The 26,406-nt window shown below is 48.6% G+C and overlaps 2 protein-coding genes across 3 annotated transcripts in view; one reads left to right on the plus strand and one right to left on the minus strand.

Annotated features, from left to right (window-relative positions):
* Positions 1 to 4,640: 4,640 nt before the first annotated feature.
* Positions 4,641 to 26,406, plus strand: part of DPP7 (dipeptidyl peptidase 7) — a 30,734-nt gene continuing 8,968 nt past the window's right edge. Inside the window, exons 1-9 of one of the 2 annotated variants that reach the window (XM_028715878.2) lie at positions 4,641 to 4,797; positions 6,249 to 6,362; positions 7,544 to 7,683; positions 7,794 to 7,957; positions 9,089 to 9,224; positions 9,385 to 9,466; positions 9,920 to 10,086; positions 11,651 to 11,711; positions 26,035 to 26,153. In XM_028715878.2, the coding sequence (XP_028571711.2) occupies positions 4,731 to 4,797; positions 6,249 to 6,362; positions 7,544 to 7,683; positions 7,794 to 7,957; positions 9,089 to 9,224; positions 9,385 to 9,466; positions 9,920 to 10,086; positions 11,651 to 11,711; positions 26,035 to 26,153 (1,050 nt within the window). In that variant the 5' untranslated portion in view covers positions 4,641 to 4,730. The remainder of the gene's footprint in view (positions 4,798 to 6,248; positions 6,363 to 7,543; positions 7,684 to 7,793; positions 7,958 to 9,088; positions 9,225 to 9,384; positions 9,467 to 9,919; positions 10,087 to 11,650; positions 11,712 to 26,034; positions 26,154 to 26,406) is intronic. The other variant, XM_028715879.2, reaches the window with a different exon arrangement.
* LOC114589501 (kelch-like protein 9) lies at positions 11,706 to 23,637 on the minus strand. Its single transcript, XM_028715880.2, has 4 exons — positions 22,363 to 23,637; positions 16,691 to 16,943; positions 14,480 to 14,640; positions 11,706 to 12,648 (listed from the first exon to the last, which is right to left on the minus strand). Exons 1-4 carry the CDS (start codon positions 23,416 to 23,418, stop codon positions 12,211 to 12,213), a joined length of 1,908 nt encoding a protein of 635 aa, XP_028571713.2. The 5' UTR covers positions 23,419 to 23,637; the 3' UTR covers positions 11,706 to 12,210.

A 26,406-nucleotide genomic window follows, 5' to 3' on the forward strand; every position in this document is an offset into this window, starting at 1 on the left:
AGAGCACGGAAACACCGTTTACCTTCCCACTGGAGCAGTACCTATTTATCTACTTGCACTTTGACGTGCTTTCAAACTGCTAGGTTGGCAGGAGCTGGGACTGAGCAACGGGAGCTCACCCCATCGCGGGGATTCAAACCGCCGACCTTCTGATCGGCAAGTCCTAGGCTCTGCGGTTTAACCCACAGCGCCACCTGCGTTCCTACTTCCTTTGAAAAGTACTGGTATAGGTTTGGGGCTGGGTGTCTGGGGTGTTAGGGGAGGGGCAGTACCTCTGGTGGGGGGGCATGTTGTGCTCCTTCTCAGGTAGTTCATCCCCCTTTGGTCCCCACCCTGCACTCAGCTCTCACCTGTGGCTCCTAGAAGCTGCCAGCATGTGACAGCAGCCACAGTCCTGAGAACGGCTTCGAGTGGCCGGCTGCATCAGGTGAGGGTAGCCATTGGGTCACAAACCCTCAGTGAGTTTGGGACTCTGTGTGTGAAGACAGGCTCCGAAGGATTGAGCAGACAAGACCAAGAGTGGGTCCAACAGTCAAGAAGGTGGTATCTGCACATGGTGTAGAGGGGCACGTGGGACACATCTACCTGGGAAGGTAGCCCATCTAGGAAAGCTCTGATTCTACACCTTCACTGCCTTGTGGGATATCTTCAGGAGAAGAAAAGACTAGGGAGTAAACTCTACACAAATCCAGAGTGGAGTATGTAAGACAGGTGGATGGCGCACCCTAATGTCTCCTGAGACAAATGCCAAAAAGGTTTGAGGACTCATTCTGGATGACATTTTTGGGTCCCTTCCAAACCTTTGATCCTGTAGCTGCAAGGGTAAGGTATATAAGAGGAAACCCACCAGAACACTTCCTTAGTCTAAGATAGTGGCCTTATAGCTGAGTGGGGCTAGGTACAGCGATACCTCTTGTTGCGGATGGGATCCGTTCCGGAGCTCCGGTTGGATCCCGAGCTTTCCGCAACCAGAGGTGCCTCTTCTGCACATGCATGCGGCATGATAGAGCGCTTCTACGCATGTGCGAGTGGTGAAACCCGGCAAAATACTTCCAGGTTTGCCCCTTTCACAACCCAAAGTAAGGCGAGGTTCTACTGTACTATCATCTGTATCTTAAAAGAGTGAGCTCTGTTGCCATAGAGACAAATGGGGGAGTCTGTTCCTGTCTCACCTGGATAGATGCCATGTTATCCTTGTTCTGTATGTACATAGAAGTGAAGCTGGAGGAGCTTCAGTTCTATGTGATTTTCAAGATCCAGAAGGTGACCGGAAAGTGGAGTGCCTCAGAGAGTAGGAGTTAAAGGATAGTGATCTGTGTTATAAGAATTATAAGGTATCAAATACATAATAAATGTTCATAAATGTACGTACGAGGCAAACACATACATAAGTGTCTAAAGCACGTGTCTGAAATAGTAAGGAGAACAATCCTGAAGCCATTTTGACTCTCTCAAATTGACCTCAAATATTTCTCTGCAAGAAGATCAAACGTATCCATTCTTTCTTTCTTTTTTAATTCTTTTTATTGGTTGATTCCATAAGAGAATAGAAACTAACACAAAAATAAACATAGAAAGCAAAAAGAAAATAATACACAAACAAACAAAGAACAAAAAAGAGGGGGGGGGAAATACACAAATTTATAATTTTCACATCAGTCCAATTACTTCGCTATCCCTTTCAAGACTTCCTTCAGTTTGTCCGTAAATCATTCGAAGTAGTCAACAAAGTTACGCATTTCCCAGCTTCTATTGCCATTATACCTCAAACGTATCCATTCTTGAGGAAATCAGCCCTGAGTGCTCACTGGAAGGACAGATCCTGAAGCTGAGGCTCCAATACTTTGGCCACCTCATGAGAAGAGAAGACTCCCTGGAAAAGACCCTGATGTTGGGAAAGATGGAGGCATAGGCGCCGACTCCATGGGGCTTGAGGGGGCCCGAGCCCCCTCAAAAATTCGTTTGGGGGGGCTCCGCCCCCCCAATAATCTCCGGCGCCCCTCCAGCAGAGCGCCATCGCCGCCCCTCCCCCAGCCCAAAATGCACAGGGAGGGGCGGGCTGCATGCCTCCTGCCCTCCCTCCCGAGCAAAAGCTCCACCCAATTTCCTTTGGAGCTGATTAATAGGCGCAGCATGCTCTCCCCTATTCGCTCACGAGGAGGCGGCGCCACTTTATTTGCATATTCATGAGCTTATTTATTATTCATGAGCTTTCCCGGGCCCCCCCAATATTTTTTATAAGTCCGCGTCCCTGGATGGAGGGCACAAGGAGAAGGGGACGACAGAGGATGAGATGGTGGGACAGTGTTCTCGGAGCTACCAGCATGAGTTTGACCAAACTGCGGGAGGCAGTGGAAGACAGGAGGGCCTGGTGTGCTCTGGTCCAGGGGGTCACGAAGAGTCGGACACGACTAAACAACAACAATTTCTCTGCAAGGAGGAAGGAAATGGGAAAAGCTTTCCAGTTGTCTTTGGACTTTGGACCACCCCCATCGCTCAGCCCGGACACTGAGATCCAGCGCCGAGGGCCTTCTGGCGGTTCCCTCATTGCGAGAAGTGAGGCTACAGGGAACCAGACAGAGGGCCTTCTCGGTACTGGCGCCCGCCCTGTGGAACGCCCTCCCATCAGATGTCAAAGAGATAAATAATTACCTGACATTCAGAAGACATCTTAAGGCAGCCCTGTTCAGGGAAGTTTTTAATATGTAACGCTGTACTGTTTCTAACACTGATTGGGAGCCGCCCAGAGTGGCTGGGGAAACTCAGCCAGATGGGCGGGCTATAAATAATAAATTATTATTATTATTATTATTATTATTATTATTATTAGAGCTTACACCTCTCTTTTCAAATGCAGTCTGGGAAGTATCTGTTAAGCTGAGCAAACTACAGTATCAATATGTGTAAGAGATTCAGAATCTAAAGAATTTACCATCTCAAAGGAATGGCCAGGCTACCCAGAAAATGCTATCAAATAAGGCATTATCAGGTATCCTGACAGACAGGAGAGTAGCAACACTCTAAAATTTCTACTGGAAACCACCTCCTTCTGTGATGTATGTATGATGTTTTGGGGGGTGGTCTTGGGCTATAGGGTGGGCAATTTCAAAAGTCTTTATAGGAGCTTGCGCATCACTGTTCTGTGTCTCTCCTACCTCCTTGCAAGGAGGGGAGGGAACTCTGCCTTGCTTTCTATGGATCTTGCCTCCATCCATTCATCTCTGACCGATCACGGATTTAGGGGACCCAGTCCCTTGGGGAGTTGGGCAGCAAAAGCCAAACCCCCTATTATTTCTATAACAACTGTAAAATGGGGGCAGAGGGTGTAGGAAGGAGAAAAAAGTGAGTTGAGAGAGAGAGAGAGAGAGAACATGTGCTGAAATTTGGATCCAGTAAAACAGATCCTCTTGAGATTTCAGTTTTTTCATCACTATCCCAGCTCACAACTGACTGAACGTTAAACATCATGGATCTGGTGCTTTGCAGTGAGGGCCGACCCTTCCATGAGATAAAGTGAGACAGCTGCCTTGGGTGACAAATTCTGAAGGGTGGGAAGTGGCTAGAAATGTGGGTCATGTGGCCTGCCCTAAAAGAAGACATCTGAAGGAAGCCCTCTTTAGGGAAGCTTTTAATGTTTGATGCATTACTGTATTTTAATATTTTGTTGGAAGCTGCCCAGCGTGGCTGGGGAAGCCCAGCCAGATGGGCGGGGTATAAATAAAACATTATTATTATTATTAGCTCTAAGCTAGCTTGCTGCCCTAGCACCCTAGGGTCTATCACCAGAGCTGAGGAAAGACTCAATTACCAGTCTAGTCAGATTTTGCACACAGAATGGGGAATGCACTCTTCTTGCCTCAAACAGAAAAATGGCTTAGGCCGCTCCTGTTTGCAGCACTGTCATGCACAGAAACATGGTTCTGAGCGTAGATCTTTATGGAACCTCGTCATTTTCATCAAGAACATCCACAAAAACCACAATCAAAATCATAGGTCTTCCCTTCCAGGAGTCAGACATGCACCCAGGACACCCTTGTCAGGGGAGCACACTAGGCATAATGCTGGGATTTAATAAACTGTCAAATTTATTTTTATTTATGGGTAATTTTATTTATATACCAGCAGGTGGGATATATATTTATATCAGCAGGTGGGATATAAATTCAGAATGCTGCTGTGTTTACAGTCTATTACTGTTCTTTGAAGTTTGTTAATGTTATTCTCTTTGCAAGCTGCTTTTGAAGTGTCTGAAGTGTTTGTGTGTGTTACAATCAAGTGGCACAAAAATTTTACAAAACAAGAAAATAAGAATAAGGATCAAGAAAAAAACCAAGGAAATAAATGTAATATAAATAAACAAAACAAGTAAATTATATTTACATAAGCAAACAATTTATTACAGGGTCCAGGAAAGCAATTTAAATACGCGTCCGGCCTTCAGGCTGCCCCTTTTTTATAAGAAAGGCGTGCCCTTGAGCATGTGCAGAGTGCAGTGGAGAGGGAGAGGGGCGGGGCCAGTGCCCTTTGATGTCCAAGATGGCGGCAGGGCGACGAGAGGCGAGCCGCGCCCCTTTCTCCTTCCCCGCCCCTTCGGGGGAAACCACATGGCCCTCCCTTCGCCCCGCCCCTCTGCCGGCAGGTCTTTCACGTGACGCCTTGGGCTCCTCTCACGTGACACCACCGCTTTCCGTGCCCACGCTGCAGAAGAAGGGACAGCCGCGCCCGTGGTCATGGCTACGCGACCCGCGCTCTACCTGCGCCTCGTCTCTCTGGCGTTGCTGCCGGGGGTCCTTGCAGGTAAGGCGGCGGCGGGCCTCGGGTCCGCTGCTCCCAGAGAGAGGGTCAGCGGAAATCGGTGGTGGTGATCGCAGGGAAGGGATGCAACTCTGCACATGCTCAGGTGCACCAGAGGGAAGGGATGCAAGACTGCACAGGAATAGAAGCACTCTCCTTTGTGAATGCATTTATTCGTTCTTCGTTAAATCCTTATTTCAGGGTCTTCCCGGCTGGAGTTGGTTTGTGAGGCAGAAAGCATGTGATGGAGAAGTACAGTCTTCACAGGCTCAGGAGCAATTCCTTTATAATTAATCCCCGCAACTCAGAACCCGCCCCCCCATCCCGGTCCACTTGGAGAACATATAAAGCTGCTTTGCTAGTGTTTTCTGCGGCTGTTTTGAGTAAGAGTGCTTCTGAGCATTTGCAGAGAGCACCACCCCTCTCATTCAGTAACTTCAAATCAGCTGGTTGCAATTTGCAATTCTGTCTTGCAATAGAAATATTGGAAATAAAGCAATATATCACTTGGAGCATCATGCCACCTCCACAGTTTTGAGCAATATTAGCCATGGCTTGTGTGTCAAAGGGCTAGTGCACATGCTTTCTGGGAAGATTTGAGCTCCACAACTTCATGTTTTAGAAATTACTCGCCACCTTTTCCTTGTTTCAGTTATCAGATTCGCTACAAAGCTATCAGTCCCTTTCTAGCAGTGTGTGGTTACTTAATGGAGGTTCTGGGGTGGAAATGTAACTTTCTGTGCTTTGTAAGTATTTCCTCTGTCTCCCCACCCCAATTCATCTCGTTATATTAGTGAGGCTCACTTAGTTACTTTGCATGTTGCAGGGTTTAGCCCCACCAACAAAAAACAGTTCCAGCCCTACTTCTGTCCTCCTCACCTTATGTTTACATTTCTTAATGTCCAGACCTGACCAGAAATGCCATGTTTTTTACTTTAAAAATGATTTAATTTCTGCAGCACATGCTTCACCAAATTTGCAGCCTTGAATAATTATTTGACAGTAACAAAGAAATACAGCCAGCATTTTGGAGTGGCAGAGGAAAGTACGTGCAGTGGACACTCGGGTTGCGAACGTGATCCATGCGGGATGCATGTTCGCAACCCACAGCAGCGCGTCTGCGCACATTCAGGTTGCAATTCGGCGCTTCTGCGCATACGCAAAGTGTGATTTAGTGTTTCTGCGCATGCGCGACCACCAAAATCCGGAAGTAACCCGTTCCAGTACTTCTGGGTTTCGGCGGTCCATAACCCGAAAAAACGCAACCTGAAGCGTCTGTAACCCAAGGTATGACTGTAAAGCCTAGCTGTTCTTGTACCATAGAATCCACAGCAGAGCAAATTTCATGGAGCAGATACTGGTCTGCTCCATGGTCTTTTCCATGGTCAGTAGATTGACACTGCCATTTTTTATCCCCTTTCTATCTGAAAGTGACACGGTTTGTTTCTTTTAAGGTTACAGAAACCCCCAGCTTGACTTCAAAGAGAAATATTTTGAGCAGTGGATAGATCACTTCAACTTCGAAACCTACAGCAACAAAACTTTTGCCCAGAGATACCTCATCACAGGTATGCTTTTGGTGATGAAAATATATAAAAACATGAAAAGATTGCTTCTAGATTGGAGCAAGCATTTATCTGGTTCAGTATCCTGTCTTACCACAATGACCAGCCAGATCCTCTGGGAGGCCCACAAGCGGGACATGAGACCAATAGTCTTCTCCCACTGTTTTTCTGCAGCAACAGAGAAGGATGGAGGTTCCATATTGTAACCATGGCTCAGAGGTATTATTAGATCTCCTGTGTCCTGTGCTGACAGTTCCTCAGTGACTTTCCTGGGCCACCTGCCTCAGCCTGGGCCTCTCTCCTCTGCTTCCTTTCTACTTAGAGTCCAACACTGCTGTGATGGCAAAGCAGCTCTTGTGGTGGCCAAGCAAATTGCACCATGACGACAGCCTTACTTTCCTATTATATGTGTATGAAATAAATAAATTCTATGGGAATCCAAGAGCTAGCGTCACCAGCACATTCCATAAATTAATTGTGTGTTAATGACCCATTCTGTCTCATACCAAGTTAGGCCTCTGACCCATCTCGTCCCATGTTGCCTCCTCTGACTGAAGTGGTTCTTCAAGGCCTCAGGCAGAGGCTGCCCTTTCCTAGTCCTGCTACTTAAAATCCTTTTGTTTACTGGAGATGCCAACTTGGGACCTTCTTTTTGAAATACATGAACTTTACTGTTGAGCTATGGGGGCTTCCCTGATGTGGACAGCCCCTTAATATCAAATATGTCCATTCCTTAGTTAATTTGAACAGGTTTCCACTTATCTGGATTAACAATCTGTGAGAAAAAGCAGTGCTTCAAAGTGCCTACCTCCCCTCACAGCTGATTGCTGTGGCACACAGATGAGGGAATGCGTGGCCCCCCAGATCTTGTGGGGCTCCTGCTGTCTGCCTCAGCAAGCACAGCGGATGACAGGGATTATGATAGTCCTAACAACATATGAAGGGCCCAGCCGCTGGGCCCCAGCCTTTCCATTTTTGCTCTGGCAGCACCCAAAGGTGCAAGTAGTGCCAGTTCCATTGCTGAAGACCAGTCAGAAAGTTGAGGATTGTGCTATCGTAGAGGGGAAAAGAATATAGCAATCCTAATACAGGCACCGTCCTTCTTGCAAGTTTCTTAGAGGTCTCTCTGTTCTTAAACGGGATTCTTCTTAGTTGCCTCAATGTACTTCTGCTGCCTCACACAGATAAATACTGGAAGAGGGGAGCTGGACCCATCTTCTTCTACACCGGGAATGAAGGAGATGTCTGGGCCTTTGCTCAGAACAGCGGCTTCATCCTGGAGCTAGCTGAGCAGCAGAACGCCCTGGTGGTCTTTGCGGAGCATGTGAGTGTTTTTGCAAAGTTGTCCCTATTGCCTGAGGCAGTGTGCTTGATGGGGATTATGGTGACCTTGTTGTCTGAGATGTCTCTTATTCTCCTCTGCTGGCTTTTCAGAGATACTATGGGAAGTCACTTCCATTTGGGGCAGCGTCGCTGCAGAGGGAAAACGCTGGCCTGCTGAGTGTGGAGCAAGCCCTCGCTGACTATGCAGTTCTCATCATGGCGCTAAAGAAGCAGTACGCAGCACAGGACTCACCTGTCATTGCATTTGGAGGCAGGTAAGGGCTCACTCGCTTGTTCCTCCTAGCAGTTACCTGCATCTGATGTGTGCAATGTTTTTCGTGCAGGTCTGGCAAAATATTTCCAAGTTGCTGTGTGCCAGCTGCCTTTGGGAAGGGGGTCTGTTCTGAGCAGGGAATGAGGCAGATATTTCAAATGTTTAGGCACCACCATCTAAACTTCATAGTAACCAGGATTTCTCCAAAGGGTTGACTTAACTATGGCCAAGGAAGGTGAGGAGAGCTCATGGGCCAAGAGGAGTTGAAGTATGAAAAGGTTGTACCCCAGTATGTTTGGTGAGGGCAGTGCTAGCTTTCCCCCCAAACTGGGGGTCGCTTGAATCGGTATTTACTCTGGGACTGTTTAGGTTGGAAGTTCAGTGCCCTGAATTGTGTTCTCTCTGGAGTATGCTTCATGGCATGCTTAGTGGGGCACCCTAGACACAAGGATGCCTTGGCGGATCTTGTCATGTGCTTGTTCTCTACAGCACTCCAACTGGAAACACTCTAAAGTCTGCAGGGAAATTATAGCCCCTCCCCTAGGATAATAGCTGTCCCTCGTCTGAAGTAAAAAGATCCTTTGCCCCAAGAATGAGCAGGGGGCACACTTTTCTTCCCCAACACAATGGTACCTCGGGTTAAGAACTTAATTCATTCTGGAAGTCTGTTCTTAACCTGAAACTGCTCTTAACCTGAAGCACCACTTTAGCTAATGGGACCTCTTGCTGCTGCCGCCCCGCCAGAGCACAATTTCTGTTCTCATCCTGAGGTAAAGTTTTTAACCCAAGGTACTATTACTGGGTTAGTAGAGTCTGTAACCTGAAGCGTCTGTAACCTGAAGCGTCTGTAACCCAAGGTACCACTGTAATACCCTTTCCTTCTGAGCAATGGGGTCTGAGTTTGGCATGAGCTACTAGGGAAGGGAAGAAGCCAAAGTTCAGCCATTTTGTCCACTTCCTCTTGCCTCATACCTGTGGCTCTTGTATTGTGAATCTTTGAGGGTGGCAAATCTGCACCCACTAATTCAGGCCAACAATTTGAAGAGACTTCTGTCCCTTTCCAGTGAGTGAGCAGTCCACCTGAATGTCTCATGGTGTCAAAGAACATAACTTGCTTCTTTTTCTCTCCCAGTTATGGAGGGATGCTGAGTGCCTACATGAGAATGAAATATCCCAACATAGTGGCTGGCGCACTCGCTGCCAGTGCCCCTGTGTTGTCTGTGGCTGGGATTGGAGACTCCAATCAGTTCTTCAAGGATGTCACAGCGGTAAGTTTTAGATGGAAACTTTTGAGTGGGCTCATTTCCTCTTACTAGGCAAACCTCCCAATCTTCATCGTAAAATGCTGTGCCTGAACCTGTGAAGTGGTATGAAATTCTCAGGCTCCTTCAAAGATGCAATTCACTTAAATCTGGACTTTTCCCCCAGGACTTTCAGAACTACAGTCCGGACTGTGCCACGGCTGTACGAGAAGCATTTAGGCAAATCAAAGACCTGTACCTGGCTGGAGGTAAAGTGAGCTCACCTGTCAGACAAGGAACAGCCCCTTGGGAGAGAGGACTTTTAAGCTACGAGACCTCTGGAGCAGCTATAGAATAAACAAATTGCTTTAAAATGGTTTTAGGAAAGCAGTACCGCTCCCGTCTTGTGTGTGCATAAGAAAATAAACAATTTTTGAAGGAAATGTGCCCTCTTTAATTGGGCAGCACTTTTGTAGCTAATATAAATTGTAGCCCCCCCCCCCCCCCCGGTGTAAGCAGTCAGTTGACTAAGCACTACAGTTTAAAACCATGAGGTCTAGGCACTTCATTTTTCTTTTGAATGAAAGCAGAAAACCTCACTCATCCAAGCAACTGCGTAGCCCAAACACTATACTTAGGCTACTGTCCTAAAGCATACTAGACTCTAAGAATGTGGTGAGACGCGCTTAATCATGCAACACACCTCTCTTCTCCACATTCAGCTTACGAGAGGATCAGTCGTGGGATGTCTACATGCCAAAAGCTTTCGTCTAAGGATGATATCTACCAGCTCTTCGGATTTGCCCGGAATGCCTTCACCATGATAGCCATGATGGACTACCCTTACGAGACGGACTTTATGGGCCACTTTCCAGCAAATCCTGTCAAGGTGAGGCCTGCACAGATCAGGCAACTTCATGAACCAGAGAACACTCAACTCCCCTACCTCCACAGGTTGCCACTGGGCTGGGCTAAAGCTCTCGCAGCATGTCTATAGGCCAGGCTTACAAAATTAACGCATACCTACATTTGAATGTTTGCTTATTTTTAAAAATTTCAAACCACACTACAGTGGTGCCTCGCAAGACGAAATAAATTCATTCCGCGAGTTTTGTCGTCTTGCGATTTTTTTCATCTTGCGAAGCACGGTGTCGGGAAAGTTTTGGAAAAGCTTCAAAAATCACCAAGGTCTTTAAAAACCTCAAAAAAGGCTACCACACCGCGTTCTATGAGTTGCTCCTCGAAGTCAAGTCGCAACTGTATTAACGGTGTTAAGAAAAATGAAACAAACTTGCAAGACGTTTCCGTCTTACGAAGCAAGCCCATAGGGAAAATCGTCTTGCGAAGCAGCTCAAAAAACCAAAAACCCTTTCGTCTTGCGAGTTTTCCGTCTTGCGAGGCATTCGTCTTGCGAGGTACCACTGTACCGCCAACCACCTTTTGTGGAGCTTCCCTGCCTGGTGCTGATTTATACCTGACACAGGTTAACATGGTTATAAACTTGGGTTCCTCGTTCTTTCTTGCAAAGAGACCCTGGTTAATGTTGCAAGCGTTTGCAGGTGCTCCCTCAAACAAAGGCTGCATCAAAGTATTTCTGGTCTGGTCTGTCCACACTGTCTGTGCAACAGGGAGGAAACTGAGCGGGCATTACAGAAGAGGAGGGTGTTTGTTGCCATGTTACAGATGATAAACATAGAATCATAGAAATGTAGAGTTGGAAGGGACCCCAAGGGTCATCTAGTCCAACCCCCTGCTAAGCAGAAATCTCATCTAAAACACCCATGACGGATAGCCATCCAACCTTTCTTAAAAACCTCCAAGGAAGGAGAGTCCTAATATAATACAGTCATACCTCATGTTGTGTTTGCTTCATGTTACGTTTTTTCAGGTTGCGTCCCACAGTGACCTGGAAGTACCGGAAAGGTTTACTCCCGGGTTTTGCTACCTGCGCATGTGCAGTAACACTAAATCATGCTTTGCCCATGCGCACAAGCACCAAATCGCGCCGCGCACCTGCACAGATACAGCACTTCAGGTTGTGGGCTTTTCGCGTTGCAAACGGGCCTCCGGAACGGATCCCGTTCGCAACCAGAGGTGCCACTGTATAGGTACATAATATAAGAAGTATACTGTTTATATAGCAGTGGGATCATTTTATGACTACCTGCTAGGGTGGAATTGCAGGATGTTAATGCTGGAACTCCCCTTTGACTCTAGGTCTGGTAGGCTGAAAATGAACTGGAAACCCAGAAGTTATTCTGTCCGTCTTTTGAACTTTCACCTTAGCCATATCTAGCCTTTGTAAGCAGCTTTTTCCATCATTGTTTTATTTAATTTTTTTGCAGTGACCAATGTATTTTTTAGTTCCACCTAAGATCCTGGAACTTTCTTCCAATTTCTCTTTGGCTCGCGGAAAACCTAATTTGCTGTGTGTGTTTGTGTGTTTAACTCAGATTGGCTGTGAGCTGATGCTGGGGAACAAGGACCAGATCAGGGGCTTGGCAGCTCTTAGTGGTGAGTGACTGTAAGACATCTGACTTCCTTCCAAAGTGTACATGAGCACTGTGCTTTCTCTCAGGTTGTGTCAGGCCTTAAAATGTGCATGTTATCTAGGCTGCGTTCGGACAGTCCCCTAAGCCACACTTTTGAGGGGAGCAGGGGCAAGCCTTGAGCTTGTGTGCTCCCTTCTCTCTCCTCTCACCTCCCTCCAGCCTTTCTTCAATGCACAAAGGAAGGTTAGAACATTTCTGCTTCTTGTTTGCCCATAAAGCAGGATAAAAGCATGTCTCTGGATTTTGCCTTAGACGCAAACTATGGTTTGCTCAAACTATCATTTAGACAGACTGGTAAGCTACTGAGAGATTCTAATCTCCTCCCCTCATATGTGGAGGATGGAGTACATGAACCTGAGGTTCATTCCCAATCGTCTAGGCCGTGGACCAGGAGGCCATCTGGATGTGGCCACAGGCTTGGAAAAAATCAGGTGCCACTTCCATTCATTTCAGTGGGGCTTCTACCAGAGATCTTCCTCCTGGATTTTGCCCAAAGCCTCTTTCTCTGCCTGAAGAGCTGGCTGGGATGAAGTCTTGCGAGTGATGAACAGGTTGAGGGTGGATTTCTTCCTGCCAGCAGCTGAAGGCCCCTCTCCATTCTGCTGCTGCTCACCTGTGACCAGGTGACGCGGCAGCTGAACAAAGAAAGAGGCATGATCCACCAAAGGCTTGGGCAAGGAGCCCGCCTTTTCCCACACTTTCACACCAGGGTTGCAGATGTAGACGCCGTCCTCTTTCCGCTTCTGTCTCACTGACCCACCACCTGTGATGTACAATTGCTGCCCATGCACAGCGAGACCAAACTGACAAAGGTCGAAGGGCGAGAGACTGAGCAGGGTCCACTGATCAGTAACTGGGCAGTAGTATTCCGTCTCGTTCACAGGAACCCACTCCTGAGCCTGTAAAGAACCAAATATCAGAGGGGTGGATCCAGTCCCTGTTCAGTGGAGGGTGAGGGAGGTATGCTGTGGCTCCAGCAGACAGCGTGGCCTGCCGGTTGCTCAGACAGACCTGGCACAGAAGTTGTTTTAAGGCAGCCTTTCCCTTCCTGGTGCCCCGTAGATGTTTCAGAATGCAACTCCCACCAGACCCGCCTAGCCAGTATTCCAGAAACATTGGGAAGGTTGCATGTGAGCCACCTCTGGCTTTAAAGAGGTCAGAGAGCAGCTCTTGTCAGTTTGTGTAGAAGCTGTGCTGGTGTGCAGTTCCCACTAATTGCACAGGAGACCTTCGTAATGCATTGTTCGGCTGCCACCCCCACCCCCTGTGTTAATCAGTTAGTAGGAATGCTACCAATCTGCTCTGGTTTTAGTTCAAGGGAACACCTGAGTATATGCAGAGGAATGGTGATGATGATGATTTATATGCCCCCCATCTGACTGGGTTGCCCCAGTCACTCTGGGTGGCTTCCAACAAATTTTAAAGACCAAGATTGTAATGAAGACTTTTCTGACTTCATCAGGAGACAGACCATGTAGGTGTGTTTTCCCCAAATGATTGCATTTTCTGTCCACGTGTTAGGTTTATTATTTGCAAAACGCCAACCCTTTAAATAAAACATCTAAAACTGACAGGGATCTGCTTCTCAGTCATGGAACCCAATCTGTCTAACTCTGGGATGCTACTTGGTTAAACAAACCTAAAAGGGTATGGGTTAAATAGGGAACCAGTCACATAATGGACAGGCCTTTTTTTCTTCAAATATTCCTCTCTTTTAAAAACCTGCTGCCCAGTCAGTTGGCAGTACCTTTAAAAAATATATTAATCTGTTTGATTAAACTTGGCAGCCTTGTTAATTAGCAAATAAGGGGGAACCACCTGGCCTTTCAGCCCCAGGTAGTAAAATATATTAGGCTTGCCACATGATCCAGCTACATAGAATTGAAAATTTGGAAGGGGCATGAAGAGTTTCTATTTTTTTAAAGGGCTTGCTAGTTCTATGTGCCTGGGGGGTGTGTGTGTGTGTGTGTGTGTGTGTGTGTGTGTGTGTGTGTGTGGTAAAGTAAGAAATGCTTCAATGCCCTGTCAGGAAACCTAGAATATTGTGGTGTAGAAAGCATTCTCTTCCAACCAGGTACCTCCCCCACATATATTGGACCATGTCTCCCATCAGTCTCAGCCAAAATAACTGGTGGTCATTGGTGATGGGAGGTGGGAGTCTGAAACATCTGGAGGTCACCAGGTTGAGGAAGGCTGCCATGGATCACAAGAAGAGCCCTGCGGCTGAGTCAGGCCAAAGGGGGTCCCTTCTGGTCCAGCATCCTGCTCTCAGAGTGGACACCCAGATTCCTGTGGGGAACCCACAAGCAGGACCTGAGTGCAACAGCAACTCTTCCCCACCTGTGAATATCGACAGGTCAGCACCTGCCAGATGCTGCCTTAGGAGGGACACTCTGCTTCCTCTCTAGAGCAGCGGTTCTCAACCTGTGGGTCCCCAGATGTTGTTGGACTACCACTCCCATCATTCCTGAGATCTGGCCTTGCTAGCTAGGGATGATGGGAACTGTAGTTCAACAACATCTGGGGACCCACAGGTGGAGAAAGGCTGCTCTAGAGCCATTGCTCCCATTGTACAGAAGGGGATGCTCCCCCTTCTAGGAAGGGAGCCTGGCCACAAGGAGCCAGGAAGTGAGAAATGAGAGAACATTGTGTAGCTCAGGGCAACACCAGACACCTGGGGTTGGCGTTTGGCCCCACTGCAACTCGTTAAATAAATGAAGCTCAACATACGTTTGCCAGGGCCCTTCCTCCTACGCAGAAGATTCTGTCTCCAGCAATTGCCATTCCGTGGTCGCACCGGGCAAAAGTCATTGGCTGGTTCCTGACCCAGCGACGCAGGCGGGAGAGATAGCTGTATGTGTCGCGTAAAGGTTTGCCAGCGGCGAATCCCCCTGGTGGAAACGGGCGAGAGAAGATTGGGTTGGGTGGCTGTGGTTTTCCCTTTGGGTTGCACAGTAGCCTTTTCCTGTCCCGATCCTCTCAAGGTCCTGTGGAGTTGAAGTGTCCCTGCGGAGCGTGTTGCCTACCACTTAGCCAAGGCCTCTCCCAAGCCTTAAGAGACTGGGTCGTAAAAGGGGGTGCAAAGTGTGTTCACAGCGCTGAGAGCCTCCCTTCTGTGTCTGTAGCATCTCACTATATTGAACGCTGTTCTCCACTGGTTGGCTGCCCCATCATGGCTGTCTCCTCTTCTCTACTCTTGGCCCTCCCCTCGTGCCCCTGGCAGTCGGTTGAGCATGATAGGAAGGGAGTCTATTCAACCCTCTTCTCAGGCACTCCATTGTGGGGCCCTTCCTTTCCCTTGCTCATATACCTGCTCCTGTCTCTATTTTTCTCGTTCATGCACTGGGATGCTGCAAATTCAGTACAGTCATACCTCAGGTTAAATGTGCTTCAGGTTGAGCGTTTTCAGGTTGCGTCCCACGGCGACCCGGAAGTAACGGAGCGTGTTACTTCCAGGTTTCACCGCTCATGCATGCGCAGACGCTCAAAATGGCGTCATGCGCAGAAGCGGTGAATCGCCGCAGGCGCAGGTTGCGTTCGCTTCAAGATGCAAACGGGGCTCCAGAACGGATCCCGTTTGCATCCAGAGGTACCACTGTACAGATTTGATTTTTTTTAATACCTCCCTTCAATTTTAATAAATCCCTAGGGCAGTTTCCATAAGAAGCAGAAGATACAAAAATAATTAAAACACAAATAATACATATCCAAACAAAATAAGGGACGTGAAGAGTAAAGAGGGAACAAGATTTTTAAAGCTAGTTTGCTTTTAAGTCTAAAAAGCCTGGGAAAACATTATGGCTTTTGACTGGCACTGAAAGGCGAACAAAGTATGTGCATGCTGGCCTTCTCTGGGGTGGGCATTCCATCATTGGGGCACCACCACTGAAAAGGACCTCTCTCTCTTCCAGCTGACCACACAACTCAACCTCACCTGAGGAGTGGGGGAGCCTGCATACAGAAGAACTTAACATACTTCAAGTGTGCCGGTCTAATGCTGGAAAGGTCAGAACCAGCACTTTGAATTGAGCCAGTGCATCCATCTGCCATTGTTCTTGAGATCTTTATTTTATGCTCTTAATTAATGTACAGTATACTTCAAGTGGTGGGATGCGGGTGGCGCTGTGGGTTAAACCACAGAGCCCAGGACTTGCCGATCAGAAGGTTGGCGGTTCAAATCCCCGCAATGGGGTGAGCTCCCATTGTTCGGTCCCTGCTCCTGCCAACCTAGCAGTTCGAAAGCATGTGAAAGTGCAGGTAGATAAATAGGTAGTGCTCCAGCGGGAAGGTAAACGGCGTTTCCATGCGCTGCTCTGGTTCACCAGAAGTGGCTTAGTCCTGCTGGCCACATGACCCAGAAGCTGTACGCCGGCTCCCTCGGCCAATAAAGCAAGATGAGCGCCGCAACCCCAGAGTCCGTCACAACTGGACCTAATGGTCAGGGGTCCCTTTACCTTTACCTTATACTTCAAGTGAGATACTTTTGCACCCTGCCCTGGGTCCATTTGATAAAGGGCAAACTTAGAAGTGCAAAGGATGAATACATGAAGCTAATTTGCAACCCCAGCAGCTGCATTCTGAGTTAATGGTGGGTTCCAGGGGCAGCCCCTAGTAGAGCATATTACAGCAGTCTAAGCTGGAGTTTACAGGAGCATAGATCACAGCCACATCACCAGGAACCATCATTTTATGCTTTGTCTGTATGCCCCCTTAAAATCAGCAACCCTTGATAGCATAGCTGTCAACTATCCCCTTTTCTTGTGAGGAATCCTATTCAGAATAAGGGACTTTCCCTTAAAAAAGGGGGAACATTGACAGCTATGCTTGATAGTGGTCTGCATTCTAGAATGGCCAACATCCAGCCTCCCACCCCCTCCCTCCACCCTGAGCCAAGACTTCTGATGGTGGCCCCCTTCGGTCAAGCCACCAGTGGTCTCTCACCTGAGACGTAGAGGATCCCCTTGTGGGTGGCCCCTGCGTGGTCTGCCACGGGCATTGGGAAGGGTGTGATGAGCTGCCACTTGTTCTCAGCTGGCTGGTACTCCTCTGCCGTGTCGGTGAGCGTCCCCAGCAGGGCTCCCCCGCCCACAGCCACGAGGCAGTCGTTCAGCACCCCTGCGTGGAAGCGAGTCCGCCGTCCCAGCATGCTCGCCACCTGGAGCCAGCTGCCGTGTCGTGGGTCAAACCTGAACACCTGGAGCCGGAAGGAGGAAAGGGCAGTGGCAGAGGAACCCCCTCTGGCACCCGGGGCGGGGCAGCCCGTACGGAGTGCGCATGCACGGCATCCTGTATGGAGTGCACATGTGCGGCAGCTCGTATGGAGTGTGCATGTGTGGCATCCCATATGGAGTGCGCATGTGCGGCAGCCCATACGGTCACTGTGCAAGAGGCAGCGAAGCAACACCCTTATGGACTGTGTGCACCCTCTGCCGCTCTACAGCTAGGGGGAGGCAGGGGCCATCTTGTCAATCCCACCCCCCAGAGGTACCCGGGGCGACCTCCCCCTCCGCCCCCCACTTCATACGCCCCTGGGAAAGGGATTACAGGGCCATGCTGGACTTGTTCTCCAGCTAGCAGGCTAGGAAACATTCAGCATTCTGGGGGGGGTTGGCGTTTAGGGGCTCTCCTGCAGCAGCTAGTAGCCAAGTCAGAAGCAGGCAAGAAGACCCCTTCAGCGAGATAATAATAATAAAAAAAAATTTATACCCCGCCCTCCCCAGCCAAGACCGGGCTCAGGGTGGCTAACACCAAATATAAAAAGTTGATTAGAATACAGCTTAAAAAACAAAATTAAAATACAACATTAAAACATTAAAATGCAGCCTCATTTCAGTGGAACTCAATCAAAAACTTTTTTGGGGATAAAAACGTCAAGTCTTCACCAAGACTAACTATCCAGACTGGTCCTACATAGGCCAGAAAAAACCAGGGAAGTCCCCAATAGTTCCATCACAGAAAGAGAAAGGAAAAAGGAAGGAGGGGGAGGGGATCAAGTTGATCCCAAGCCAAAGGCCCTGCTCATTTTCCTCTCTGCTGCTTGGCAGATTTGTATTGCTAGGGTTAATACTGAGCTGATCTTATTCCAAGCTTGTGAATGAGGATGATCCTGATGATTTACTAAATTCATAAATTGCTTTATCTTGCCCAGGGCAACCCAAAGCAACTTACAGCCCCATGTAGATACATTTAAATGAAGCGGGGGAAAGAAATACAAAAAACCACAACCCACCCACCTCTCAAAGGCCGCATATAATTAAAAGCCTTATAGAGGAACGTTTTCACTTGGCACCTAAAGGTGTATAATGAAGGCGCCAGCCGAACCTCCCTGAGGAGAGTGTTACACAAATGGGGAGCCACTGCAGAGAAGGCCCTGTTCTCATGTTGCCACCCTCTGGACCTCTTGGAGAGGAGGCACACAAAGAAGGGCCTCAGAGGATGATCTCAGGGTCCGGGTCAGTTCACAAGGCGGTCCTTCAGGTTTTGCGGTCCTTGGCCATTAAAGGCTTTATAGGACAAAACCAGGTTGGTCCTGAAACGGATTGGCAGCCAGTGCAGTCGGGTCAGGACTGGTGTAATATTCTCAAACAGTTTTGCCCCTGCGAGCAACTTGGCTGTGGAATCCTGCAGCAGCTTGACAAGGATTCTGTGGGGCACAGATTTGAGTCCATGGGGCATTCCTTCCTTGCCCCAAGCCCTTTCCAAAGTGCCCCTAGTGTTTCTGGGGTGTGTGATGGATGACAGGGAACTGGAACTGGAGTGTGACCTGAGTTACTAGGCAGGAGACTAAATAGCTCCCCAGATTAAGATGTCCTCATTATGTAGAAGCGATGTGGAGGACAACAGAATGGGGGCACGTGAAAGGGAACGGGATCGTTGGGAAATGGTTTGGCTGCAAATGTGGAGGAACTGATCTGAGATGATCTGGGGTGGAGTGGGGGGGGCAAATCAGTTGAAGGACTTTTATGTGGCAGTTTGGGAAATTAGCCAACATGCCTTCTGTGACGTTTCAATTCTAAACCTGCATCTGTACATATAAATTACAGTGGTACCTCTGGTTGCGAACGGAATCCGTTCTGGAGCCCCGTTCGCAACCTGAGCAGAATGCAAGCCGCGTCTGTGTGGGTTGTGATTCGCCACTTGTGCACATGCACATGATGTCATTTTGAGCGTCTGCGAGTGTGCGAGCAGCAAAGCCCGGAAGTAACCCTTTCTGGTACCTCTGGGTCGCCGTGGGACGCAACATGAAAATATTTAACCCGAAGCGTCTTTAACCCAAGGTATGACTGTATTAAAGGTAATGGTACCCCTGACTGTTAGGTCCAGTCGTGACTGACTCTGGGGTTGCGCGCTTGTATCGCTCTATAGGCCGGGGGAGCCGGTGTTTGTCCGTAGACAGCTTCCGGGTCATGGTGCCAGCATGACTAAGCCGCTTCTGGCAAACCAGAGCAGCGCACGGAAACGCCATTTACCTTCCCGCCGGAGCAGTACCTATTTATCTACTTGCACTTTGACCTGCTAGGTTGGCAGGAGCAGGGACCAAGCAACAGGAGCGCACCCCGTCGTGGGGATTCAAACCGCTGACCTTCTGATTGGCAAGTCCTAGGCTCTGTGGTTTAACCCACAGCGCCACCTGTGTCCCCAACTGACTGTATGACTGTATTAGCACATGTAAACTCTGCAAAATTGTGCCTCTGGGTCCCAGATCTTTTACATCCCTGGCGGTTCCTGTGACTGCAGTAGGAATGCGGCATTTCACATAGGATGGCTTTGTTGTGGGCTGTGGAACCCATCTTGCCCCTCAGACGCCACACCAATTTATACTGTGCCAATCTGAAATATTTGTCCTTGCTTCAGCCACCAGCCCAACCTTACTCTTTCAGCCTTTCCCCTCCTGCATTCCAGGTTGGGAGGGGGGGGGCGGGAAAGATGCAAAAATAAATAAATCAGTAGCATCAAGTTTTTCCTTCTCCCTTTTGCATTCTGGGGTTGGGGAAATACAAAAAAGTTACTAGCACCAAGTCTTTGGGGCATCATTCTTGCATAGGACCTTGGGGGGGGGGAGTTGGGGGGGCAGCAACTCTTAAATGTTATCAGGCTGGAGTTCCATCAGTTGAAAGGGGAAATGTTTGAGCGTTTGCAAGTGTAACCAAAACGATGTGACTCAGCTAGAGGTGTTTACTCTCATTCCAGAAGAATGCGTGGCCTTCTGCAAGCCACAAACAGTGCTTCAAAAGGCTCCAGGTTAACCAAAGTCCTGAGCAGGAACACTCCCACTGGGTAACTGGGGAGACACTACAGCATTTTGTTTTAAGTCTCCCCTTGATAGTAGGTAGACAAGGAATACACACCCACAGAGGTCTCCCAGATAGATCAAAGGAGGACTGAGGTTTTGAAGAACACAGAGAGTGTGGACCTATCAACATGGGCAGAGCTTGTGAAATCCATGCAGTTTGCTCATTTAAGTGGGAGAAAGAGGTACAGTCATACCTTGGGTTACAGACGCTTTAGGGTGCGTTTTTTTCGGGTTACGGACCGCCGAAACCCAGAAGTACCGGAACGGGTTACTTCTGGGTTTCAGCGGTTGCACATGCGCAGAAGCACCGAATCGCAACCCACGCGTGCGCAGACGTGCAGCTGCCGGTTGCAAACACTGTGGGTTGCAAGCGCGCATCCCATACCGATCACGTTCACAACCCAAGCATCCACTGTATTGCTAAGTGCCCTGGCCCTTGGAAACTGCCTACTTGTCCCTGGGAAGGTCCACTTTGCAGACTGAATGCCTTTGCTTCAGAAAGCCCAGAACTAAGAATTCTATTACTGTTACCCACCCTTCACCAGAAGGTCCCAGGAAGGGTGACAGTAATGTAAGATACAATGTTAGAAAGAGTTAGCAAATTACAATAACAACTAGTAAAGTAAAGGGACCCCTGACCATTAGGTCTAGTCATGGACGACTCTGGGGTTGCGACGCTCATCTCGCTTTATTGGCCGAGGGAGCCAGCGTACAGCTTCCAGGTCATGTGGCCAGCATGAGTAAGCCGCTTCTGGCGAACCAGAGCAGCGCATGGAGACGCCATTTATCTTCCCGCCAGAGCAGTACCTATTTATCTACTTGCACTTTGACGTGCTTTTGAACTGCTAGGTTGGCAGGAGCAGGGACCAAGCAACGGGAGCTCACCCCGTAGTGGGGATTCGAACCGCCGACCTTCTGATCGGCAAGTCTGAGGCTCTGTGGTTTAACCCACAGCGCCACCCGCGTCCCTAATCACAACTAGAGTGGGTCCTAAAAATATTTATCTCAGGTGTCAAAGAGAGGTGTGTCTTCAGCACCATGAAAGCTGCATAATGAAGGTCACCAGCGCCACCCACATTTCTGATGGTGGAGCAATTATTCTGAGGGCCTTCCCTGCACCCAAGAGGGTCTATAGGGAAGGAGGCGTCTTTCACATATTTGCATCCCAAGTTGCTTAAGGCTTTAAAAGCTAGCACGAGCACCCTAAATTGAACCTGGAAAATGAATCCAATTGTTTTAAATGGGAATTATATAAATTATAAATTGAACCCCAACCAGTAATCTGGCTGCTGCATTTGGGCCAACTGAAGTTTCCAAGTCGTCTTCAAGGGTAGCCCCATGTAGAGCACATTGTGGTAATCCAGCCTGGAAGCTACCAGAGTATGGAACTACCATGTCGGAGATGAGACTCGTTATGTGCCCAACTGGGTAAGCTTTCCACTCGCTCAGATGATCGTGCTTGTTGTGATTCCCACCTGTATCCCTTTATTGCAGCCTGATTTGTTCTCTTTGTTCCTTTATGTACAGTCATACCTCGTGTTGCGTTTGCTTCAGGTTGAGTGTTTTCAGGTTGCGTCCGCAGCGAACCAGAAGTACCAGAAAGGGTTACTTCTGGGTTCCGCCGCTCGCGCATGCGCAGACGCGCAAAATGACGTCACGCGCATGTGCAGAAGCGGCGAATCGTGACCTGCATACGCACAGATTTCGTTCTGCTCATGTTGTGAACAGGCCTCCAGAACAGATCCCATTCGCAACCAGAGATACCACTGTACTAAGCCTGCTGTCTTCGGTGCTTCCTCCTCTGAGGATTAAAGGGCTCGTTCTTTGGGGACTGGGCTGCCTTTTGCTTGCACATACACCTATGGGCACTCATAAATTTGCTGGGATGTGGGTTTGGAGAGTGGACCCCCTGGTATCTCTGGGGCTGTGCTGCAGTTAAGAGCAAGGTTAAGAGCAAACTGTGCACACTAGCACATATAAAGGAAGCAAGGATTAGGTGGAGATGCACAAACACAGATTAAGTTTGTCTTTTTAAAAAATCAACCTCTGAGAGCAGAATGGGAGGTGTGGGACAGCATCTGGAACAAAGGCTATTCCAAAGCATTTGTACAAACAAACAAAAAAGCATCATGAGAGGGTTAGCGTTGGCTTTCTGAGGAACTAGCTTTCACAACGAGTGACCTAGAAGCAGAGACCCTAATAGGAACAGATAGGGAACAATGATACGTATTTGGGCTATCTACCTTGGTCCTTTTCTAGACTTAAGTTGTGTGTGAATGAGCTGCTGTAGGCTTCTCTTCATTTTAAGCTTTGTGCTTACCTGGTTCGAAGGACATTGTCCTGTAGGGTCAAACCTGTCCTGGCCCCCCATCACAAAGACAAAGCCTTGGATCACAGCAACACAGTGGTTGTACAGGGGCCTGTGAAGTTGCCCAATCCTTTTCCACAAAAGGCAGTTCCGATCAGCAGCCCACATGCTGCCACAGATGGTGTTGTCCGCAGATCTGCCACCAAGGACAACCAGCGTGTCAACGCCAGCACGGACCTTGGTCCGCTCGCTCTGCAGAGTCGGCTGAGCATGCAGCCGGGAGTGATACTCCAAGGCCTCCTGGAGGTACTGGCGGCAGGTGGGTTCTGCCTTCATGAAGGGCACGTCCTGGACAAACTTCTGCAGGTCATAGAGAGGTATGAGGGGAAACCGAATGTGCTGCAAAACCTCGGCTGCATCTTTCAGGTGTGTGCTGTTGTGGCGCAGCCAGCATTCCGCTGCATGGAACAGTTCCAGCTCACTGAATTCCTCGGTGCCTGCAGTGTCTAAGATCTCACACAGAGTAGCTGCATCCAGCTCCTGCAGCTGCGCCGGATCTGCCAAAATGCTGCTGCAGTGCCGACTCACGCAGCTCATAGCTTTCTGCCTCAACTCTTTTGGGCCAAGCCTCTTTGCGATCTCGAGGACTGCTAGGCAGGTGTTCTGATCCAAGCCCTCATCCAGAAACCGGAAGCACAAGCACATCACATCGCGCACCAGCAGCACCTCTGCTGCCTGGAAGGTCTCCTCGACATTCTGGAGTGTCAGCTCCAGCTTGTTGGAGTAGACAAAGGACAGGATGTTTTGCAGGCCCTGGGCAGTGACGCGCGGCAGCTTGATGTGACTGTTGTGACTTGCAGCATCTCTGGAAAAATGCATCTTGCAGTAGTTGCTGGCTGCAGCCATAATGACTTTGTGCGCAGAGAAAGAGACTCCCTCTGCCTCCAGTGTGACATCGCACAAGATGTTCTTCGTGCGCAGATTCCTGAGGCCCTCTAGAAGTTTGGACAGGTAGGTGTCTGAGCAAAGACTCTGGCTCTCGGCCCTGACTGGGCTGGCAAGATACATCCCTCCCAAAGCTGCAGTCTGGTAATCCACAGGCGGTAGCCTTAGAAGATCTCCCCAGGCACCCTCTAATGGAAAGAGAGTTCAGGGCCTGTCCTTAAAATCTAAAGGCATGCCTCTTGAACAGAGAACTCCAACTGGTGCTTACTCTAGAAGTGGGGCTGCCTGAAGTTTTTGTTTGGGCTACTATGAGAGCAGGTCAGCTGACATGCCATTTCCAAGAACACCATTTCCTTACCCCCACCTCCACGAGCCTATTCATGTCCACAAAGGTGCAGTATCTACTCAGCTTCCTGGTCATGCCTGAAGTGGCTTGCAGCGGGCCAGGCAAGCAAGTCCAGACCTGCCTGCAGTTTTTTTTTTTTTGAGTCCTTGCCTAGGATGAGGCTGCTGCACCCACTGGCATGTGAATGTTTGCTAGGTGGCAGCATAGGCAGAGGAAAGCTCTGCTTCCAGCTGTTTCTCTAGCATCTACCAGTTACGATACCTGGCTAAGTTCAAGGTGCTGGTTTTGATGTATAGCTTGGGACCAGGCAGTGGTTTTTTTCTAAAAGAAATGTTTAGGAGTACTCTCATTTTCCTACTCATATTGAAATAAAAAGGTAAAGGGACCCCTGACCGGTAGGTCCAGTTGTGGCCAACTCTGGGGTTGCGGCACTCATCTCGCTTTACTGGCTGAGGGAGCCGGCGTACAGCTTCTGGGTCATGTGGCCAGCATGACTAAGCCGCTTCTGGCGAACCAGAGCAGCGCACGGAAACGCCGTTTACCTTCCCGCCGGAGCGGTACCTATTTATCTACTTGCACTTTGACATGCTTTCGAACTGCTAGGTGGGCAGGAGCAGGGACCAAGCAATGGGAGCTCACCCCGTCATGGGGATTCGAACCGCCGACCTTCTGATCGGCAAGTCCGAGGCTCTGTGGTTTAACCCACAGTGCCACCCGCGTCCCATATTGAAATACTGCCCCTCAATAAGGCCAAATTGAGATTCACAAAATGTTTAGGGGTATGCGTGCCCCTGCGTCACCCCCGGAAACAAAGCACTGGGACCAGGACACCTGAGAGATTGTCTCACCCCTTGTATACTGTTTTCTACAGGTCCTAATTTAACAGGTCATTTCTGTGCAATCCTCTTGGGTTGTGGCACCTACCCTTTTGGAATCTCCCCTGCCCTGGAAAGAATTCAATAGAAGTCTTCTTTGTTTGACACCAACTGAAGACTTCTGTCTTCCCACAAGCCTTTTTAAGTACAGATCTTTCCCAGATGGTATCTATATTGGAATTGCTTTCAAGGTGCTTTTAAGATGAAGGGGGTGAAGAGATTCCCCTACAAAGAAAAGTTGCAGCATTTGGGACTATTTCGTTTGGAGGAAAGACAACTAAGAGGTGACATGATAGAAGTTTATAAAATCACGCATGACATGGACAGAGTGGACAGAAAAGTCCCTCCCCGGCCCCCGTCAGCACAAGACCTCATGGGCATCCAGCGAAGCTGAATGTTGGAAGATTCAGAACAGAGAAAAGAAAGGACTTCTTACTGCAGGGCAAAGTTAAACAATGGCATTCACTCCCAGAGGAAGTAGCGATGGCTCCTGATTTGGATGGCCTTAAAAGAGGATTGGATGAATTCATGGAGGAGAGCAATGCTATGAATGACTACTAGCCACAGTGGCTCTGTTCTGCTTCCATGGTCGGAGGCAATAAATGATTCTGAATCCCAGTTTCTGGAAACCACAGGAGGGGAGGGAGAGGGCTCTTGTGCTCACGTTTTGCTCGCGGGTTTCCCATTGAAGAATCTGCTTGACCACCATGAAAACAGGATGCCGGACTAGATGTTCCACTGGCCAGATCCAACAGGCTATTCTTACATTCTCAAGTGTTTTTATTGTTTATTTATTGTCGTCTGATGTCCTCGGTTCCTTTGGGGAGGAAGGGCAGGATGTAAATTTAATTATTACTGTTGAATGACTATGATTTTACAAAATTATATTAAGGGTTTCGATTATTCATTGTTGTGGTTTGCTTTGTTTGATGCCCAGAATGGCTTGGGCAACCCAGTCAGATGGGTGGCATATAACAACAAAAACAGCAGAAGCAACAACAACAACAACAAATTAATTGCTGCTATTATTATTATTATTATTAATGTTACTGTCTTTGTTATTATAGTGTTTACAATGGGGTTCCCCCCTTCCCCTCACGGTGCTATTCTGATTATTGTCAGCCACTTTGATCTCAAATTTATGTTGCTGGAAAAAGCAAAATGCAGCCATACCTCGGGTTATGAACGCTGCGGGTTGCGCGTTTTCAGGTTGCGGACCGCGCCAAACCCAGAAGTACTGGAACGATTTACTTCTGGGTTTCAGCACTCGCGCATGCGCAGAAGCGAAAAATGGCGTCATGCGCAGAAGCGCCGAATCGCGTCACGCTCGTGCGCAGACGCGACACTTCAGGCTACGAGCGCTGCGGGTTGTGAACGTGCCTCCTGCACGGATGGATCACGTTTGCAATCATCACTATTATTATTATTAAACATACTGATGTTATTGATGATAATAAGCCATCTAATCTGGCCCCTTGAAATGAGCAGCATCATAACCTCCTCCCCTTTACTCACTAGGGCTGCTCTATAACTCCACTGGGATAGTTCCATGTTTCGATATTTACAAGCTGTACCAGAAATGTGCTGACCCCACAGGTTGTGGAACAGGATCAGATGCCGCTGCATGGGACTATCAGGTATGCCTGGGGGAAGAGGAGTGAAATTTAACAAGAGCGTCACCTTCACCAGTCTGGTGCCCGCCAGATGCTGTGTCGACTCTGACTACCACCAGCCCTGCTGGATGACGGGCTTCTCCCAGATTTTGGAATCCCCTCCCTAGAGAAGCCAGACTGGCTCCCTCCTTGTTGTCCTTCCACCAGCAGGTGAAGATTTTTTATTTATTTTTTTGTTCCAACAGGCTTTTGGGGAAATCTCTGCTCTTAATGAAAG

Source organism: Podarcis muralis, chromosome Z (assembly GCF_964188315.1).
Source record: "Podarcis muralis chromosome Z, rPodMur119.hap1.1, whole genome shotgun sequence".
Taxonomy (NCBI): domain Eukaryota; kingdom Metazoa; phylum Chordata; class Lepidosauria; order Squamata; family Lacertidae; genus Podarcis; species Podarcis muralis.